This window comes from Mustela lutreola, chromosome 2, assembly GCF_030435805.1.
Source record: "Mustela lutreola isolate mMusLut2 chromosome 2, mMusLut2.pri, whole genome shotgun sequence".
NCBI lineage: Eukaryota > Metazoa > Chordata > Mammalia > Carnivora > Mustelidae > Mustela > Mustela lutreola.
Window position 1 is genome coordinate 139,650,789 of NC_081291.1, and position 21,445 is coordinate 139,672,233.

Consider the following 21,445-nt stretch of genomic DNA (forward strand, 5'->3'; position numbering starts at 1 on the left):
GTGTGGGGCTCAGTCCCAGTATTCCAGGATCATGACCTGAGCCGAAGGCAGATGCTTAACCGACTGAGCCACTCAGGTGCCCCTGCTTTCCCTTTCTTTTTTTTTTCTTTTTTAATTTTTTCTTTCAGATTTTATTTATTTATTTGATAGAGATCCCAAGTAGGCAGAGAGGCAGGCAGAGAGAGAGGAGGAAGCAGGCTTGCAGAGAGCTGAAAGCCGGATGTGGGGCTCCATCCCAGGACCCTGGGATCATGACCTGAGCCGAAGACAGAGGCTTTAACCCACTGAGCCACCCAGGTGCCCCTGCTTTCCCTTTCTTAATATATTTTGTAGTATGGAAGTCTAATCATTCCGAAAATAGTGACTGAGCACTTACTAGGCCCTAGGGTTACAGTCCTCATGAAGCTTACATTCTAGGGGGGAGAGAAACAGGAAGCAGAAGACACTAAACCACAGTGTGCAAGGTGGGGAGATGCCCTGAAGGAAATGAATATGTCAGGCAGGCCCTGTTTCAGGGAGGGGGAGTGTGCATTTGTATCAGAAAAGCCTCTCAGATAAGGGCACATTTGAGCAGAGACCACAAAGATGTGAGGGGGCAAGCAACACGAGTATTTGTGGGAGGAGACAGTATATGCAAAGTCAGGAGTGTGCTTTGGGGTGGAGACATGGCGGGTGGTGACTGGAGGGCAGCAGGTGCGGGGGAGGCAGGCAGAAGATGAAGTAATGAAGAGCCAGACCATACAGGACCTTTATCGGTGTGGAAGGAATCTGCATGCCAAATCAGAGACCCTTACAGTTGTTCCAGTTTAAATAGGCCTAAAATCTGATGTCAGTTCTTTTCTTCCAAGCTAATGTCTAACCCTAATAGCTGGAGGGCTGATGCCAGCCGAGCATTATCTTGGGCAGTGGATGAATCTTCAGTGGAGGCTGCCGCTCTCCAGCGGAGACGCTGGCCCTGGGGAGGAATAACTGATGAGGAGATGGCTCATATGCCCTTTCTTGTCTTCACAGATGGGGAGCCAGGAGGGTCTTGCGTGGAGGAAGCTTCTGCTCAGAGTAAGAACAGGGCGACGTGCTTACCTCTGGTTCCTCTGCTGCTCTCCCGTGCTTGTGTGAAAGGAGAACATGTGGGCCCCGTGTAAGGATGATGGCTGCAGAGAAAGATCACATAAAGTTTTATGTGCCGAGATGGGGCACACCAAAACTCAAGTCGCATTCAAGCCCGTTTTCACACCTTAGACCTAGAGTGGGATCGACAGACGTAGTGTCTCATGTGTCATTGGATTGACGTGTGGAGGTGTTTAAATACACATTTAAAGTTCTGTGGGTTGGGAAGCTAAGGTGGGTGCTTGAGTCATGTACGATTTACCCCATGACTGACTCCTGCCAATGCATGTGTGATCTCGTTCACAGCGGAAGAGTGGGAGGAGAAGGAATTGCCCAAAGAGCATTCGCATTCAGGTATAAACTGACATTTTCCAAAATATTCTTCCACATATTGTTATTGCTCAGGGGCATGTGCCTTTGAACTTTGTCATCTCATCCTGTCACATATACTTATGAAAAAATTTGTATCCGAAAATGCCAACCACATTCATATACATAAAACTTTTTCTCTATCATTTAGAACTTCAAAAAATCCAACCTCACTGTGAACACTGCAATGTTGAAAATGTAAGTATATTTTCATTATAGAGTATGATTCTTTAACTTGCTTTAAGAAAGTAACATTGTTTGTGTATTACCTGCTTTTATGTGTGTACTTTTTCTCCAGAAACAAAATGAGCAAGTGACCCCCAGGCCGCTTTCCAGGGAACAGTTTTTGTAAGTAGTTGTGAATAGAGAAGACTTAAACATCATCAGTAACTTAACTTCACACATAAAAATGACCCCAGGTAGGGGAAACACAGAACAACATAATTAATTTCACACACTTTATGTACTTCCTTGGGCTATTTTCTTTGGTAGTGATGCTTCTTCAGAATGCTATAGAATTTCATTAGTGCTTTTGAATGGAATTAAAAACACAAGTAGTTTTAAGAAATCCTCCCCGACCAAACATAAGGACTAAAAAGGTGTTCTTATCTGTCCAATGCAGACTGAAGTTGGACACAGAGGGAACTTACCAATGCACGGAAACTGGTCTGATATTTGAGGTTAACAGAAAAGTTGACATCAAGTATTGCGTTTTGTCCTGGAGCAAATTTGCAGACCTGGTTGTTAAACCCTGGGTTGTCGGTGGACCCTTGTTTGATGTTAAATGTGACCCAACCTGTCTCACCTCCATTCAGTTTCCACATTCCCTCTGCTTGGGTCGTAAGTACTTGTTTCCTAAATGTCTAATTTTTGTGCATGTGTGTGTATGTGTGTGCAACCCGTGTCCTGCCCAGTGTGCTGATTTACCTTCATATTTTAACAGACCACAATGCCAATATGACGTTCAAAGTCTTACATGTTAAAAGTTCTGGGGCCTCATTAGAATCCACCATGGATCATTCTACAACCCACGTCAGATGGCGCGTGAGCTCTCTTTCTCCTGTGGGGCCGGTTATTCAAAGTGAAGAGACTGTACACCACCACGGGGCCGTGATTCTCTACAAAGCCATTGACCATAACCCATCCTTGTCTTTTCGGGTGTACATAGCAACCAATAACGAGTCGTTCATCAAGGTAAATTTAACGAGAATGAATCATAAGTGTTGATTACTTTGGGTTCCAACATGATGCCGTGTGTGTGGGTCCCATTCTTGTTAACTGAAGCGTCTGCCCTCTGTGGGTCTCATTTGGCGCTCACCTAGAGAGGTCAGAGGGTCAGTGCCTGGGGGGTGCCAAGTCCTCTGATTGCGGGAGGGTGGTCATTCCGATCCAAGCAGAAGGGGGCGGGGGTCTGGGACTTCAGCGGAAAGAAACGCAACTCACAGGAAAATGAAAAAGAATAAATGTTTGGTAAACAAGTGTCTCTTGGGCCACTCAGAGCCATGGGACATAGAGGACTTTGCTTAAACAGGCCTTGCTATGTTCCTCCCTGTCTTCCATACCTAGTTAATGTGCTAGTGTTGTTATCTCTAGTGACAGTTCTCTTTCTGGAGCAGGTCCTCTATCCGAATTCTTCTTTTCTTTTCTTTCTTTTTTTTTTTTTTTTTAAATATTTTACTTATTTATTCGAGAGAGTGAGAGAGAGCATAAGACGGGGTGAGAGGCATTGGGAGAAGCAGGCTCCCTGCTGAGCGAGGAGCCTGATGCAGGACTAGATCTCAGGATCTGACTTGAGCCGAAGGCAGACGCTAAACTGACTGAGCCACGCCGGCTCCCTGTCCAAAGTCTTTTAGGCAGTTGTCAGGGAGGTTAAGAGCCTTTCCTGAATCTGCTGTGTTTCGGTTGCCTTTTTTAAAAAATTGTTTGCATTAGTTAATTTTTAAAAAAATTCCAGTATAGTTAATATACAATGTTATCTTGGTTTTAGGTGAGCAGTACAGGGATTCATCAATTCTATACATTACTCAGGGCTAATTGTGATAAGTGTACTCTTATCTCCTTCACCTATTCACTCATGCCCTCACCCTTGATTGCTTTTTAAAAATTTATTATTATTATATTAAAATTATTATTATTTTTTTATTAATTATTTATTATTTAAAAATAATCTTCATGCCAGAGTGGCCCATCTTGGGGTACCCAGCCCTTGGCCCCCTCCAAGGTCACACTGCCTATCTCCAGTGTTTTCAGGTTATAGTGTTTTGATGGCTTTAAACACAAGTTATATTGATTGTAATTGGCAATATATATTAAAATATAAGAACTCTATTAAGTAATAGGTTTTTAGTTTCTTCCTAAGAAGGTGAAATATGCTTCCTATAATCTTATTTAAGTTAATACTTTCAGCTGGGAAACGAGTCTTCAAATGGAGTCAAAAGAATCCCATGTAAATTCAATTAATTAAAAGGGTGTTCTCTCTCCTTCCTGGGAAGCTGGGTGAGGAGCTGATTCTGCCGCTGGAACAATGGGCGCATGGCACGGTTAGGGCAGGATGGGCTTCCTGTTGATGCTGTAGTTTTACACCTTCTGGGATTGACTTTTTTTTTCTGTGTAGGAAGATTTCCTTGCACTTTGCATTCAGGAAACCCAGATTTCATGTTCAGCTACATCTACAGCTGCTGCACAAGGGAGCCTGGGCCAAAGTCTCTCATTTGCCTTTGTGGGGCATTCGAACTATGCGTATAAAATCAGTAACCCTTCTGGGACAGTGGTGAGGCCAAGGCTGGAAACACATAGTGCTGGGTAGAAGCAAGCTCTGGGTCAAGGGGAACTGTGTACAATAGAGTAGTTGCTTTCTGTTCACACAATGGACAGATAATCAGTACAAACGTGTAATGCTGGCACTCATTTAATTTTCTCAAATCCTTCAGAAGCAAACTTTTGGTGCTAGCCAGGGTGTGTGTAGTTGCTTTTGGCTGTAGTGCTTGAGCGAAAGAGGTTTGGAAACCTAGAAGCTTGCAGTGCGGGTCCGAGATGACTTACTAGCCTCTGCGGTGTTTCTTTTTAGGGTGCCTGAAGGTGTTTCCATCACGGTCATTTTGTGGGGGGACATGATGAGAATGCTGGGGGCACGTGCACTGCCTGGGCACTTAACGGTTCTTACAGTTGTTACTGATGCATTTCACAGCCCAAACCTATTTCTGCCTTTAGGATATTTCCAAGTCAGTAAAGCACTCCTCTAAGAAATTCATGAAAATTGACAAGCCTCCTGTTTGCCAGAAGTTATTGGAGAATGGGAAGAAATACAGACTGATCAGTGAACCAGAAGCTGAAATCACCCCAGAGGTATATATATCTTAAAAATAACCACTTGGAGTAGCAGCAGGAATGTATATTTTGTAGCTAAGGTTATTTTGAAGGTTTTTAAAAGAATTCATTTTGTTTTCATTTTTATTTCATTTTTATTTACAGGAAAGCCATAGTTTTTCTAAACTTGTAGCTTATTCCAAAGATGCCGTTGAATTTCAGAATTAATTTGCCACCATTGCAGAAATAGGCTATTTAATATTTTTTCCTTTAGAAAGGTTTTACGTTTTCTTGAGTTCTTTAAATTAAATTCTTCAAACAGTGTGAGCTTCAAAGGAATAAAAACCTTCAGTTTAATCTTAAGTCACAGAGCACTGAAGGTTAATGGGAAAGAGTTGCTAACAAGGTGATCGGCTTTTTCTTATTGGAAGGCATTTGAAAAATAGTTATGGGGGCAAATTGTCAGTAGATTTCAACTATTCACTGTATACACCATGACATTTGTAGGCGATTTTGGTTTCCTGTAAGTGACAAAGTTATTTTTGAAACTTATTTTCATTGCGTGCCCTGACTACGTGCTGCAGCTTAGCTAACTAGACATCTCTGTGGAAATTCTTTTTGTACACCCCTTTGTTTGTTTCTTAATCTGTGAAAAATTGAAAATGTGTTTTGATTCCATTACATTAAAATATGAAAGAAGAGGGAGCTGATGGGGGTGGCCCGTGTTGCATTATCGTATTAGCAGAGGCCTCTGGCCCTGTAGAAGTGGTCAGGTTGGGCAGACAGCCTTCCATACTTTCCTTTCCAGCTGCAAAGGGTTTCTTCCCACCGGGTGTTTTTTGAGTTTCACAACTTTGAGGCTGAAGAGAGCATCCTCCATTAACGTGCAGAGCAGGCTAGCGAGCTGCCTGGGTCCCACACCCAGGTGGCAGATGAGCCTGGCCCTGAGCCCACTCTGCCCTTGGCCCCTAATGCCACCATCTCTGCACTGGGATCTGAGAGGCTGATTCCTAGCCCTTGTGAGCTGATCAAGCCCTGGCAGGTGCCACCTCAAGGTGATCATGAGACGCCAGCTGCAGTCTTGTCTGGGGGGTGGGATTAAATTCGAAGGGTTTGTTTAGGATGGTGTGATTCTTGGCCTTTGTTGCAAAATAGAATTTGCAGGGGAGCTTTGAAAAAAGTCTGTGGCCTGGGTCCTACCCCCAGAGATGCTGACTTAATTGCTCTGGGAGTGGTCTCGGCATTGGGCTTGTTAAAGTTCCCAGGGTGACTGTACTGTGCTGCCAAGATTGAGAGCCACTAGGAGAGGGAATAATACACACCGAATGGTCCATCTGTCTGGGAAGGGACTGAGGTGGTCCCTAGAGGTGTCGCTTACACAAGATGGTGGTGGCGGGAGGGCTTTAAATAGTCCAGTTCTGTCACCAATTGTGTGCTCTCTCTTTACCAAATCTCTGGGCTAATGGCGCTAATCTCCCAGGATTGCCCTAATGATTATGCAAGGTAGTGGTTTTGGGGTACTCTGAGAGTTGTGAAACTCTGTTAAATCTAAGGTGTTCTTACTGATTTTAGACCATTAGTGATTTATTTAACTGACATTTATCAAAAGTACCTATTACAAGTCAGTCTGGGATAAGAGCTAAAAGTTAAAAAATGAGTAAGTTGTGATCTTTTCCTTCAAAAGATGCTAGGATATAGAGAGATATACTATAGTCATGTAAAGAATAATTTTAATGTGTAATGTATTACCATAGAGATGGGTGCAGTGGGTTTCCGTGCAGAGTTCCTATGTGGAGACATTTGTTCTGGGTTGGAGGGGAGAGGGATTCACCAGGATAGACAACCTTCCTGGAAGAAGGAACTGAATGTGCCTAAGTGAGATGATGGGGATGTGCAGCTGGGCTCCAGGCACCAGACAAATGGGAATGGGAAATGGGAATGCAGAGGGCTTTGGGAGAGAAAGCTCTTGGCTTTGTAGGCCTTGGTGATCCATGGTGAGGATAATGCTAGTGGTTTATAATGGAAAGGGAGGGGACAGGGTAGGAATGTTGGTTTTTAAAGGTGATGTCCAGTGTAGTTCAATGATTTTTCTTTTCTTTTCTTTCTTTCTTTCTTTTTTTTTTTTTTTAAAGTACATTTCTCCCTGCAGACTTGCTAGTGTCTGGAGAAGAGAGAAGGTCCAAGGCATAGGGCGGTCTATGTAGTGGTTAAGTGTAGTGGTTGTAAGTAGGTGCGAATTCAAATCTCCCACTTCCTAGATGTGGATTTGGCCAAGTTCGTTAGCTTCTCTGAGATCTTTATCCATAAAATAGCAATGAAAGGGTTTGTGGGGGCAAGGTGGTGTTCAGTGAGGAATGCGGACGAAATAAACAGTGTGGTTCTGTAAATGTCTTTAAATCGTTTCCAGGTTGTGGAATGATTGAAGTGAAACCAGTGAGGGAGTTTAAGAACACTTAGGAAAGGGTGATTAGTTTGGGAACATGAAACACTGAACCCAAGAAAGCGCTGAAAATTTACACCTTAAAAAAATCGGTCCAAAGTACTGGAAGCCTCAATGAGGGAGAAAAGCAAGTCTGAGTAAAGAAGGGCTAGAAGAAGCAGGAGAGTCAGAGGATCTGTGATTACGGGATGAGATCAGAATCGAAGTAAGCATTCCAGTCAGCGCTGACCCCTTTACCATTCCTTACTTGACATTTTATGTTGCCAACTAATGCAGCTTTTATTAAAAAAAAAAAAAAAAAAAATTCACTCTTTTTTTTTTTTTTAAGGAAATTGAATTTGTTGATGGTTCACTTTTAAAATTAAAAAGTTACATTGAAGTGTATTTGGAGCAACCAGTGGAATTTAAATTACTTCTAGTCGAAATGGATTCTGAGGAAATTGTGTGGAAAGCAAAACTGAGAGAATGTAAGTGTTTTGAATCTTGAATGAAAACTCAGGTTTTGGGGGTAGTGGGGGTAAGAAAACAAGTAGGATGATTGTTCCGTTACCTAACATCTAAAGATCGGATTAAGAGATGAAGAGTCCAGCGAGGCTCTGGTTCTCAGGCACCCACAGCCAGACCCCTTGGTCATTGGGTAGTTCAGTGAGGTGTGGACGCTTCAGGCAGCAGGTGGGCTTAGCCAATAGAGGGTTTGGGTTTTATTTTTTTCCCTCTCTTACCTTTCTGAGGTTTGGATTTCAGACTTTTTTAAAAATTTAATTTAATTTTATTTTTTCAGTGTTCCAAGATTCATTGTTTATGCACCATACCCAGTGCTTCATGCAATACGTGCCCTCCTTAATACCCACCACCAGGCTCACCCATTCCCTCAAACCACTGCCCCCAAAACCCTCCCTTTGTTTCTCAGAGTCCACAGTCTCTCATGGTTTGTCTCCCTGTCTGATTTCCCCCAACTCACTTCTCCTCTCCAACTCCCAATGTCCTCCATGCTATTTGTTATGCTCCACAAATAAGTGAAACCATATGATAATTGACTGTCTCTGCTTGACTTATTTCACTCAGCATAATCTCCTCCTGTCCCATCCATGTTGATACAAAAGTTGGGTATTCACCCTTTCTGGTGGAGGCATAATACTCCATTGTATATATGAACCATATCCTCTTTATCCATTTGTCTGTTGAAGGGCATCTTGGCTCCTTCCACAGTTTGGCGACTGTGGCCATTGCTGCTATGAACGTTGGGGTACAGGTGGCCCTTCTTTTCACTACATCTGTATCTTTTTGGTAAATATCCAGTAGTGCAATTGCAGGGTCATAAGGTAGCTCTATTTTTAATTTCTTAAGGAATCTCCACACTGTTTTCGAAAGTGGCTGCATTAACTGGCATTCCCACCAACAGTATAAGAGGATTCCCCTTTCCCCACATCCTCTCCAACACTTGTTTACTGTCTTGTTGATTTTGGACATTCTAACTGGTGTAAGGTGATATCTCAAGGTGGTTTTGATTTGAATCTCCCTGATATCTAATGATGATGAACATTTTTTCATGTGTCTGTTAGCCACTTGTTTGTCTTCTTTGGAGAAATGTCTGTTCATATCTTCTGCCCATTTTTTTGACGTGATTATTTTGTGTGTGTTGAGTTTGAGGAGTTCTTTATAGATCTTGGATATCAGCCCTTTGTCTGTAGTGTCATTTGCAAATATCTTCTCCCATTCTGTAGGTTGTCTCTTTGTTTTGTTGATTGTTTCCTTTGCTGTGCAAAAGCTTTTGATCTTGATGAAGTCCCAAAAGTTCATTTTTGCTTTTGTTTCCTTTGCCTTTGGAGACATGTCTTGAAAGAAGTTGCTGTGGCCAATGTTGAAGAGGTTACTGCCTTTGTTCTCCTCTAGGATTTTGATAGATTTCTGCCTCATGTTGAGGCCTTTTACCCATTTCAAGTTTATCTTTGTGTACGGTGTAAGAGAATGGTCGGGTTTCATTCTTCTATACATAGCTCTCCAATTATCCCAGCACCATTTATTGAAGAGACTGTCTTTTTCCCACTGCATATTTTTTCCTGCTTTGTAAAAGATTATTTGATCATAGAGTTTTGGGTCCATATCTGGGCTCTCTACTCTGTTCCACTGGCCTATGTGTCTTTTTTTTGTGCCAGTACCATGTTGTCTTGGTGATCACAGCTTTGTAGTAAAGCTTGAAATCAGGCAATGTGATACCCTCAGTTTTGTTTTTCTTTTTTAACATTTCCTTAGCAATTCGGGAATCCCTTCTAGTTCTGTACAAATTTTAGGATTGTTTGTTCCAGCTCTTTGAAAAATTCTGGTAGAATTTTGATCAGGATGGCACTGAAAGTATAGATTGCTCTAGGCAGTATAGACATTTTAACAGTGTTTATTCTTCCAATTCATGAGCATGGAATGCTCTTCCATATTTTTGTGTCTTCTTCAATTTCTTTCATGAGTGTTCTGTAGTAAAGACCCCACCACAAAGGAGAATTTCAGACCAATATTCCTGATGAGTATGGATGCCAAGATTCTCAGCAAGATCCTAGCTAATAGGATCCAGCAATACGTTAAGAAGATTATACACCCTGACCAGGTAGGATTTATCCCTGGGATGCAAGGGCAGTTCAACATTTGCAAATCAATGTGATAGAACAAATCAGTAAGAGAAGAGAAAAGAACCACATGGTCCTCTCGATTGATGCAGAAAAAGCATTTGACAAGATACAACATCCATTCTTGATTATGACAATTCAAAGTATAGGGATAGGGGGAACATTCTTCAACTTTATAAAATACATCTATGAAAAACTCACAGCAAATATCATTCTCAATGGGGAAAAGCTGACAGCCTTCCCTTTGAGATCAGGAACAAGACAAGGATGCCCACTCTTGCCACTCTTGTTCAACATAGTACTAGAAGACCTAGCAAAAGCAACCAGACAACAGAGAGAAATAAAAGGTATTCAAATTGGCAAAGAAGAAGTCAAACTCTCTCTTTGCAGATGACATGATACTTTATTTGGAAAACCCAAAAGACTCCACCCCTAAACTACTAGAACTCATACAGCAATTCAGTAATGTGGCAGGATACAAAATCAATGCACAGAAATCAGTTGCTCTCTTATACACAACAATGAAAATATAAAAAGGGAAATTAGAAAATCGACTCCATTTACCATAGCACCAAGAACCATAAGATACCTGGGAATAAACCTAACCAAAGAGGTAAAGGATCTGTACTCGAGGATCTCATACATTTTTTTTTTTTTTTTTTTTGATCTCATACATTTTAATATAAATGAGGGACATCCTGACAAAGTCTGTCCCATGACCTGGATGTACATCTGCATTTTGGCTGATCTCCTGCCTCATTTGTGTCCCCCTGTCTATCTGATCAGTGAACTGTCGCTCCTGCTGTGTGATTATGGCTCTGCGGTGGAAACGCTTTTCCTCGTTTAAGATTTTGGTGCTGGGAAGTCCTCCGGTGACAACCTCTTCAATATCCTCTCCTGCCCTGGGAGGAGTTGGAGAGGGCTGCCGCTGGTGTGGACTGCCTCCGGAAGAGTGGAGATGGAGGGGCACACCCCCTAGCTGCCCTTGGCTGCCTCCTCAGGCAGGTCTGACCTTGACCTCCAATTCTCTTTGAAGAAGGTTATTAAAACAACAGACATGTGTCTAGTGAGCACATTTTGGAGCTAAAAGGGAAGCAGAAGAGTGGATTGGGAGTGAGGTCCTCTGGGTTCTAGTTCCAGCCCTAGAATTAACCAGCTCTCTGTGGGAGTGTGGACAGGTCTCTGAACCTGCCTGTGGCTGTTGTAGCTTCCTTTGCAAATGGCACAGGGTTCCCTCCTGTCAGTGCCACATGTCTGTAGTAGAAATTATTTTTGCATCGTTTGCATTTTGAATTATAATACCTTAACTCTTTCCCGGTAATCATACGCAATCCAGTATCATTTCAAAAAACAGCATAAGTAGTAAGTGCCATGAGCAGGATATCGAGTTTTAACCCACTCTTCTATTCATTTCATCCTCCAGAATTTTTATTTGTTATACAAATGTAATAACAACAAGGATCTGTTAAGTATTCTGTAAGCCTCTTCAACATCTGAACAATATTTGAGTCCATTTTCAGCTAGTTTCTTTTGTACTCATCGGGTCATGGATAGATGAATTAGGTCTCTGCTAGTGATGACGTGGTGTGGGTGCTGTGTGCCGGGCACACCTGTATGTCTTCCTGCCGTGCAGACTGCTGCCTGTTAGGTCTGCATTTCCTCTCCTGTCTTTATACTCTAACAGAGAAACGGGATCGAAGCCTTTCGGAATTCTCAGTCCTTGTTTAAGCATGAGCCTTTTTGGTAGATGGGATTGATTCTTATTCTCAGTGTTATACTCTTAAATTAGCTAGTTTGAAACAGGCTCTTTTATCTGAGCCAAAGTTATTTACCCATAATCTTCGTCGGGGCTGGGTCTTGTGGATTGTGTTGTTTTTTGGGTTTTCGTTATTTGTTCAAATAAATGAGCTTGAAAGACGTTAACTTTTTGGTCACAGCTAATGGTACTTTAATAGAGGTAGTCAATATGTAGCAATCTGAGTAACATGTTTTCTGGGCTAAGAACCAGTCTCTTGGTCATTTTAAAGACCACTTTATAAGACCTCTTATGCTTGGTTTTTAAAAACATTTAATAATACTCTGCATGGTAAGGTGTTTCTGGGCTCCACTGTTTTGTAGGGGAGGAAGGGCTAACCTAATGGTTGGTTGAGATCGCTCTAGGGACCTACAGAAGGCCTGGGTGAGGCATAGTCACCTTAGAGAGCAGCGACTGCATCTCACACTGGGGAGGTGGTGTAGAGTCACAATGATGTGTTCAGACAGAACTCCCCAAGTACAATGTTCCAGAGTGCAGAACAATAATATATGAGTTTGTTTTAGGTGGAGTACATGTAAGTACAATTTGAAATAAGCAATGTTTATCTTTATGACTTCCTTATCGATATAGCAAGTGATACCAGTGTTCTGTTTACAGTAGTTAGAGATGTAAATAAATAGCTTTTCACCTGGCATGTGGGTTTGGTAAGAATCCGAATAATTATATGCAGATGACTTGAGTTTGGGAAATTGCCTTGTAGGACCTGCTGGAACAAGTGCTCAGTATTTACCTCAAAGATATATGCTCATTGGCATACATACCAAGTTATAATCCCAAACTCATATTTGAACTTCAGAGAGATTGCCAAGACTCTAGAGCTTTATATACTTTGATAAATTGATTTAAGTCAAATTTTGCCTGTTGCCCATTGCTGCTTATTATCCTTTAACAGGTGACTGGGTTCAGCACGATCAGAATCAGAACATTTCGAAAAGAAGCACAAATGGTAAGTGCTAGTTAACTGGACATTGAGTGGGTTTTAACCTATTCTTTTATTTACTTATTTGTTTTTAAAAATTTTATTTATTTATTTGACAGAGGGAGACACAGAGAGGGAACACAAGCAGGGAGAATGGGAGAGGGAGAAGCAGGCTTCCCGCCGAGCAGGGAGCCTGATGCAAGGCTCAATCCCAGGACCCTGGGATCATGACCTGAGCCAAAGGCAGATGCTTAATGACTGAGCCACCCAGGCTCCCTTTAACCTATTCTTTTATTCCTTCTGTCCACTAGAATTTATATTTTGCTGGGCAAATGTGATATTGCTACAGTCTGCTAAGTATTCTGTTATTCTCTTAATCGTCTAAAAAACCTTTGAATTCATTTTCAATTTGTTTCCACCTGAATGATGATTTCTTTAAAAATCCAGGTCAAAGGTAGGTAGAAAATAAGAAACACAAGGGAAAGCCAATTTGGTGATTTTTTTTTTTTTTTTTTAAATTAAAGGTAACAGGCGACGAAAAATGACTAGCAGCTTACCTGATGAGGACATCTATGACAAGAGAATGAAGCAGGTTGACTCTTCAGGTGTGTAAAAAAGTCATCACTGGTTGTGAATTATTTTCCCTGGTTTTCCCCATTGATACTCATTCAAGCCCCTGTTGTTGGGTCAGTCTTCTGGGGCCACATCCCAGTTGTGCCTGCCCTCCCAGATACCCTCTCTGTGTCCCAGCTCCTCAGGCCTGGGGAAGGGTCCTGCTTGGTCTGCCCCACCCTTTTTCCAGTTTGAGTCCCCACTTCTCCCCTCCATCCAGTCTAAATAGAATGGGGCACCAGGGGGAGCTCCATTACAGTCTATAAGGGTACAGGCCACGGGACTATCCATCTTTACTTTTCCTGTAGCAATGAGCATGGAGCTTTTTATGTAGAAGATAATGAACGCCGACTGAATGAATGAAACACTGAATGGCCATGTGTGCGTTCCTTGGCTTCATGGTTACTAGCTCTCTCTGGGGTAAAGAGCCTCCAGCTCAATTATTGGAGGCAAGTCTCAATTTCTTACAATTAAATGGCAGAGACCAAGGCTTGATAGTTGTGAAAATATGATAGATTTAAAATGTTTAACAACAGTACTCCAAGCAGCCAGAAGATGGAGTATGTAGCTCAAAATTCAAGTCCAGCCAGAATTTACAAACTTAAGTTTAAAAACAGACTCAAATTATGTGACGCTCAAGGTCTCAAGGCTATAGGGGCCTCCAGTAACTCCCTAAATTAACTGCTTCATCAAATACCTTTTTTTATTGTAAGGTGTATGAATCTCTGAAAGCAGTTAAACTCTCTGTAAAGTAAAGCAAGATACTTTCTACTTTCTAGAACAGGAGACTGTGAGGATGACATGTGGATAATTTTTACTGTGTATCACTGTAGAAATGTTTATTGTTGTTTTGTTAAGTAAACATCAAAATAAGTGAGGCTCTAGAATTATTTTAAAAACCTAACTAAATTGGAATATTTTTTCCTAGTCTTATTGAGATATGATTGACAAATAAAATTGTTTATACTTAAAGCGTACAATGTGATGATTTGATATACATATACATTGTAAAATATTTACCAGTCAAGTTAATTAGTACATCTATCACCTCACTTTTTTTTTTTTTTTTTTTTGGTGATGACAATACACAAGATCTACTCTCCTCAAATTACAAGTATATAATACAGAATTAACTCTAGTCACTATGTTATCCATTAGATCCTCAGACCGTGTTCATCTTATAGCTGGGACCCATTTTATATTAAACTGATACATTGGAAAAGTTTTTCTTGTTATATGCATTTAACTTTTGGCTATTTAAAATGATCTCCAATAGCAAGTAGGTAGAAATAGAATTAAAATGATTAAATGGTACCTGGAAGGAGTAAGGATTTCCAGCCTTTTTGGAGTTGACAGTGTGGCATCAAAATAACTTGGTGTAAGGATTTGCTTTAGTTTAGGAACTTACACAATGTTCTTTGAGATACGGAGTCACCCCCATTCTGGTGGTTTTACTCACTCTGTCAGTGTGATTGATGCTTTTTAAATATAGTCAGCACTCAGTCTCCGTAGAATCACCTGGAGATCTTGTTAAAGTTTAGGTTCAGAATCAGAAATAGTAGATTTGGGGATGGTCCTGAGAACTTGCATTTTTCCTGGATTCCCGGTGCAGCTTTCATTGCAGCAGCAGCAGTTGGGAGAGCTAGGAGCGATGCACCATGTCTCCAAAAGCCACTAGAGGGCGCAGGCCGTGGCTTAGACCCCATTCTTCAATCTAGAAGGTTAAGGATCTGTGAGGTGGGAAAAGGTCTCAGTGCAAAGTTTACATTCCTATTAGTAAATTGTCAGCGGCAGATGAGCCGAAATATTGTGGTTCTAGAGGAAGGGCAGAAAGTATGCTACCTCTCACTCCCTTCTCATTTCACCTCTAGTATATGTAATCCCTTTACCGATCCTTCCCTGAATGTAGGCAACCAGTGAACTTTGCTGCACTATTGCACAACCAACTGAAACACATGAAAAGAGAAAATCTAGCTTAGTTATAAGGCTCATAATTTTCATGGGGCCTATGGTTTAACAGTGGCAAACGTGTCCCTCCAAGCTTATGATGCTGTTTCTTAGAGATCAACAGATGTTACAGATACCATCTCATGACTCTTCTGTGGGGTGTGCTTTTCCCCCAAATTCCAGGAAATGGCATAATGGAGATTTCAATTCGGATGTCTTGCTGCTTGCTTTACTGGCCCTTCGGGTAGCATCTATGTGAGGCACTTACATTCGGATAAAGACACAGAGCTGGGCAGGGGTGTAACTGTATATTTTTCTTTTGGGGCTGTATAAATGATTTTTGGTGTCTGATTTTTTTTTTTTTTATTCCAACCCACCTTGTGCTGCTTTGTAAACAGTCTCTTTCTCTGAGTGACTGAATTACCATTGTGAACATTATACCCTGGTTTAATGTTATTGCACAAAATAATTCTCTTTGGTCCTTATAATCGTTTAGAAAACAGGGAGTTTTGGACACTTAAATATATTTTAAAGGCAGTTAATATTACAAATCATTGCGTCCTTTTTTATAGAAGGAGAATACATTTTCATTATTAATTGCTATAAATGATTGGCATGTTGAGAGGAACGGTGGACTTCCTTGTTTGCTTTTAGATGGAGCAAAGACCAGAACCCTGTTAACAGACGCACAGTTGATCACTCTTGCTGCGAGGCTGGGGAGGGAGTGGATAAAAATTGCCATTGCCAACCTGGAGTTGGAAATTAGTGATATTGATGATATCCGGGAGAAGGAAGAAGATGTTACCATGTGTAACTTCAGGATGCTGAAGAAGTGGCAAGAAAAGGAGCAAGGTAATGCCACAGCCGAGAATTTATCCAAGTGCCTGAAGAACGTTTCTGTTGAAGTCCAAGATGTGCTGAAAGGTGAGCGGAAAATTATCTTCGTTGTTTACTTAGAATCAAGCTGTGTCTTTGCAAATAGCAAGTTTCTACCATAGAATGTGTTCCTTGTTTATTTGTGAGCTTGGGTTCAGAGAAAGGTGGACAGGTCGAGTATGCCTGTGATCTGCCGTAAGTGGAGATCTAAATAAAGATGATTTGTGGGTGGGCTCAGAGGAATGGTTCAAATCCCATTCCAAGTGCTGGCTGGCTTGGGACTAGCAAATTGTTAACCTAACTGTAAGCCTCTCTGTTTCCCTCTGGCAAATGGATGCAAAAAACTCTATGTCCTGGGTTTATTGTGAGAGTGAAAAAAGATAATGCATGGAGAGCTCCAGGCAGGTAGTAAGGCTGGCTAAGGCAGCGGACTGGTAGGTGGGTGGGTGGGGTGGGGGGTAGGTGGGATAAAGATGTTTCCTTAGGGTACTGGAGACAGACATTCAGCCTCATAGGCCTTGTGGTGCAGAAGCAGTGCTGGGCGAGGCCGCTGGGTGGCACCAGTGAGCCTCCAGTGGCAGAGAAAAGCGGAAAAGCCGAGTCCAGACTAAGGCTAAACTTTATAGACTTAATCCAGAAAACGACACAGTTCCTTCCTTTGTCTTTAATCACTTCTTTTTGTGTGTGTGGCTTGATTTGGCGTGTTGGTCAAACTGGTTCAAACCTTTGTTACCTATTGTTACTGTAGTTGAGGAATGCAGTGTTACTTCTCCACAGCTTCAGTAAGTCAGAGAGAGGGCTTTGTTGGAATTGTTTGGACTTTTTATTCCAAAAAGGATGTGAAGAATGTGTAGATGCCTCCACAAATTTATGTGAATGGTAAAATCATCCTGTGATCTGTCAGGATGCTTTGAGATACCATGATCATGTTTCCTCTGTAGATTTTGGATGCAGCAGCCGCAAGCAGATAGACTATTGAGTTTTGGTACCAATTTTTTCATTCATATTCCTGGATATGTTGAAATTTTGTAAATTACTGAGGCCCATGTGTGGAAATCTGCTTATTTGCATATAGATGTTTCTGCCTGTTGCCGACAATAGCCTCTGTGTTGTCATAACCAAATAATCACAGCCTCTTCCATCAAAGTAATAAGCCTTGAAAAGTCTCTCTCACAGGCTCTTTATAATGGGTTGTTATTCTGTTTTTTGTCTCTGCTCCTGATCTCACTAGACACCTGACTTATTGATACATTAGAACTGTAAAGGGGTTTGTGAAATTTTTTTTAGCGCTGAAAGAGATCGTAAAACTGGCTGATCAGCCCAATTTCCTCATTACATAGGACAACAAAACTCTTCTGAGTTAAAAACAAACAATCCAAAAAAAAAAACCAACTACCAAAAAAAAAATTTACCAATATTTTGTGCCTTTGTGTGTGGCCAGAATATCCAGTTAGTTGGTGGAGTTTTGCATTTTTTATCAGGACGTTTTAGTATCCTGTAACCACAGTCTTGAATTTGCGATGGCTTATCTTCAGCTCAGGAAAATGCACCTATCACAGAAGATCGTTTTTGAACTTCCAAGTGATTGTCTATAAAAGCATGCTCCCTTTCCTGCCCAATAGTGAATCCCTGAATCTGTTTGATTCTCTCTGCTTTAGGTTTCTTACAGGAAAGGTGAAGTTTGGAAGATGAGCTTAAAAAGGAAGCCTCAGGAACTTTTATCTGCAAAAGACCACTTCAACTGGTAATTGGGTATGGACTTGATGAGACCTTGAACTGCACAGTCTGAAGGCAGCTCTTTTCACACAGGCGGAAACTCTGCAGCTCACATTATTCAGGGGCACAGAAAATGTAAAATATTTAGACAACTTAAGGCAGAAAAAATCTCTATAACATCGAGATTCATTTATTTATTTCTCCTTTTTTTTGCACCTCCTCATACCATCCTGTCCTTCTTCCCCAACCATTATCTGTCCTTACAAAGGTGCTTAAAATGACTCTACTCAGTCAGGTGAGAAATGTGGTAATTTTCCTTTTGGAGTCTGCGAATTATGAAAGCAATTAAGTGGTAGTGTGCTTAAACTCATGCCGATGTAGTTGAGCTTTTTTTCATCGTGATATTAATAATGAAGAGAGATTTCCTTTTCTTTTAGCCCCCACTGTGACAGGCCTGTCACCAACCCCCACCCCCCCAGGTACAATGTATCTTCTTAGGTGGGATGATTTCCATAGCTCACTTTACCAACCTATCTGGCTAGTGGTCTGTTAAATCGGTAAACCAATCATGTTACCTGGACCTGGAGTGATGAGAAGAAATGTAATCCTGTCCCCATCACACATTGGGGTGCACGCTCAGAGGCGATCTTATCTCAGGCGGTGAAGACGGATGGATGGTCAGAGAGTCCCTGGAAGTTTCATCAACCTTCCAAAATCACAAGGCCAAGCACTACATTTCTTGACTTTCACCCTGGGATCATTTACTTTCTGGGGGGACAAATGCTACTCAGAAATCGCTGTAGAAGGACCAAGGGAAAACTGTCATGTCTTCTTGAAGAAGATTTGCCCCAGAGAATACTGAGCCACATTGGCTCTTGTTAATTGGTGAAATGGTTTTTTGGGGTCCGTATAGCCATTGTCACTCTCCCAGAATCATGCATGTAGTTGATTAACATTTTGGATATGTTTTGTTAACTTATTTGAAGAAACTATAAATTACCATCAGTCTACTGTAAGCATTAGCTGGAGAATAAAATAAATCTCAATGAATTAATCAGAGAAATATACTTAAACTATTGTTTTGCCTGTGAAGAACAGATTCACTTTATAGGGGAGAACATATTTTTAATTGTCAGGGATCCTGTGGAATTAAATCAGTGTCGCTTTATGAGTTTTTTTTTTAATTGTCCTATATTTTAGGAAACAAGGAATTTTAACATTCAGGAGTATAAATACTTTATTAAAGAACTTGAATTTTTAAATGTTTATGATTTTTTTTATAAGTTGTTTTCCGAAGAAAAGCATAATTTCAGAGGTGCTTTGTATGTATCTGGTTTCCCAACAATTTTCAACCTTTTTCATACTGTGGATGAAAGGAAGAAAAATAAATCTGTACAGTACTAATGTGTCTCCTTTGTATTATTGTTTACTTACAAAGCATCATATTTCTCGATTGCTATTATCTTGGCTGTTTGGGCATTAGCTGGTTTTGTCACCGGCTCTCCAGTTCTTGGACTGGGACCCAGCATAAACCATGGTGAGCTGGTTCACCTGGGAGTTTGCAGAAATGCAGAATAACCTGCCCGTCCCCTTGTCCCTCTACTGTCCTCACTCCACGAATGACAGCGACACTCCTGCCCCCTCGCTATTGGAAGGTATGTTTCCACTTAAAACCAGGTGGGTTCGTATTAGTTCCTCACCTGTGCATCTTCCTAACGGGACTTTTCTGCACATTTGGGACGCATTTTGTAATTTTATTGAATTGCTTTAGGGGGAAATTCTCCTCCCGTTCTTTGACATGTGGAAGCACATTTTCACTCTCATTTTCTGCAGAGGCCATTGATTTGCTGATTTTTCAAGAGGTTCTCATGAGGATGGTCGTTTTCAGCTGTTGGCCTTGCCCGTTGCCCGTTGTTGGAAGTTCTTGGGGCTAAAGCAGCACACGGCCTGCTGAAGGGTGTGATCCCAACTGGGTAACTGCTGGGAGTTTATCTTTTCTAGCCCACACCCTGTGGTTGGAGTATTTCTGGTAACGGCTCTGGAGCTGCGGTCCTGGATTGAATTCTGAGCACGGAGTTCTGAGGTTTTTCCTGTTTCTTAATGAGGACATGCAGCTCTGCCCTGAAGCCCACTAGTGGAATTTAGATCCAGTGTGTTTCTCTTATGATGTGGATTCCTGGTGAGTTAGTCAGCCATCGTTATTCTGTGGAAGTCCATTCGTGCTGTTTGCTATAAACTCTGGCTTGAGTTTCATTTTTATTTATTAATTTTTATTATTTATTTTTTTAAAAGATTCCATACATTTATTCAGCAGAGAGAGACAGTGAGAGAGAGAATATAAGCAGGGGGAGAAGGAGAGGGAGAAGCAGGCTTCCCGCAGAGCAGGGAGCCCGACGCCGTGCTGGATCACAGGACCCTGAGGCCAAGACCCAAGCTGAAGACAGACACTTAACAGACTGTATCACCCAGGCTCCCCTTGAGTTTCATTTTTAGAAGAGGGTATGCTGTATGCATTTACAGTGTTGCTTTATTTTCAAGCAAGTTGGGAAGTCTAAGAGATGGTTTTGTTACTTATAAAAACTCAACTGCTGGAGAAACTTGGACTAGTTCAGTGAGTTTTTGACTTTCCCTTAGCTGTAAAGGCTATTTGTGAAATCTCATCTGGAACCTGCATGGGTAAAGCTGTCAGAAGAGGAGCTTCTCTGGTAGGGAACTACTAGGGGTTATTGGGGGTTGTTGGGGAGCTTGGCTGGATCTCTGAACCACTCCTGTCGGGCAGTGTGGGAACCGGCCGGTGAGGTGATCGCCTGGGCCTCTTGGAACTACTGTCGAGAGAGACCGGTGCAAGGGGAAGTGGACGATACTTTGGTTCACCAGTGAGAGGGGTTGGCTTCTGAAGGACAGTGACCACATAATGCCAAGCTGTAGACATGTGGGCTATATATGTATCTACAGGCTTATGCATTTTGGATTTTTCCCAGTATAAGCACGCAAAAATTGTTTTGAAGTAAGCACACATGTGCATTTTTTATAATTAAAAAATTTTTTTTGGTAATTGGGAATACTTTGATTTTTTAAAGACTGGAGACTTTCTTTATTCCCAGATTAGAAAAAGAAATGAGAAACATATGGGAGCCCATGAAGATTTGCCCTTCTCTCGCTTTCTACCACCTTTCAGTGCCAGGGCCTGAGAATACACAGACGTGGGTAACATGGCATTTCCTGTACTTGAAGTTTTCCTAGTGTCGCGAGGAGGAGACACGTATAGATAACCATGATGGTGTTTGTATGGTGGTGATGAAAATGTCCCTTGACTTACTGGGCCCCTACTACCAAAGGTGAAAGGCTGCTATGGCTGCACAGGCCCGAGAAACACACCTAGCATTTAGTTAGCACCAAGTTAGCATTAGTTAATGTTGCTTCTAAAAAAGTTCACATGAATATATTTTCTGATGTTAAATTGATGTCATAATCACATTTACGTTTTTAAAGTGATTTTATTTATTATTTTAGAGAGAGCAAGCGAGGGAAGGGGCAGAGGGAGAGAAAGAATCCCAAGCAGACTCTACACTGAACCAGAGCCCAGTGTGGGGTTCCAACCCATGAGCCTGATAGCATAACCTGAGCCAGAATTAAGAATCAGACGCGTAACAGACTGACCCACTCAGGTGCCCCTTCATATAGATATATTTTTAAGTAAGCTGTATGTCCAACGCAGG

General features: G+C 41.5%; 1 protein-coding gene across 1 annotated transcript in view; it reads left to right on the top strand.

The window, feature by feature from the left end:
* The window catches only part of LOC131824927 (uncharacterized), a 34,602-nt gene extending 15,472 nt beyond the window's left edge, over positions 1–19,130 (top strand). The window contains exons 6-17 of the mRNA XM_059163650.1: positions 1,012–1,056; positions 1,414–1,461; positions 1,628–1,674; positions 1,775–1,824; positions 2,099–2,316; positions 2,420–2,670; positions 4,687–4,821; positions 7,551–7,689; positions 12,549–12,602; positions 13,100–13,180; positions 15,789–16,058; positions 17,669–19,130. Of these exons, the coding sequence (XP_059019633.1) occupies positions 1,012–1,056; positions 1,414–1,461; positions 1,628–1,674; positions 1,775–1,824; positions 2,099–2,316; positions 2,420–2,670; positions 4,687–4,821; positions 7,551–7,689; positions 12,549–12,602; positions 13,100–13,180; positions 15,789–16,058; positions 17,669–17,688 (1,358 nt within the window). The 3' untranslated portion in view covers positions 17,689–19,130. The remainder of the gene's footprint in view (positions 1–1,011; positions 1,057–1,413; positions 1,462–1,627; positions 1,675–1,774; positions 1,825–2,098; positions 2,317–2,419; positions 2,671–4,686; positions 4,822–7,550; positions 7,690–12,548; positions 12,603–13,099; positions 13,181–15,788; positions 16,059–17,668) is intronic.
* The last annotated feature ends 2,315 nt before the right edge of the window (positions 19,131–21,445 follow it).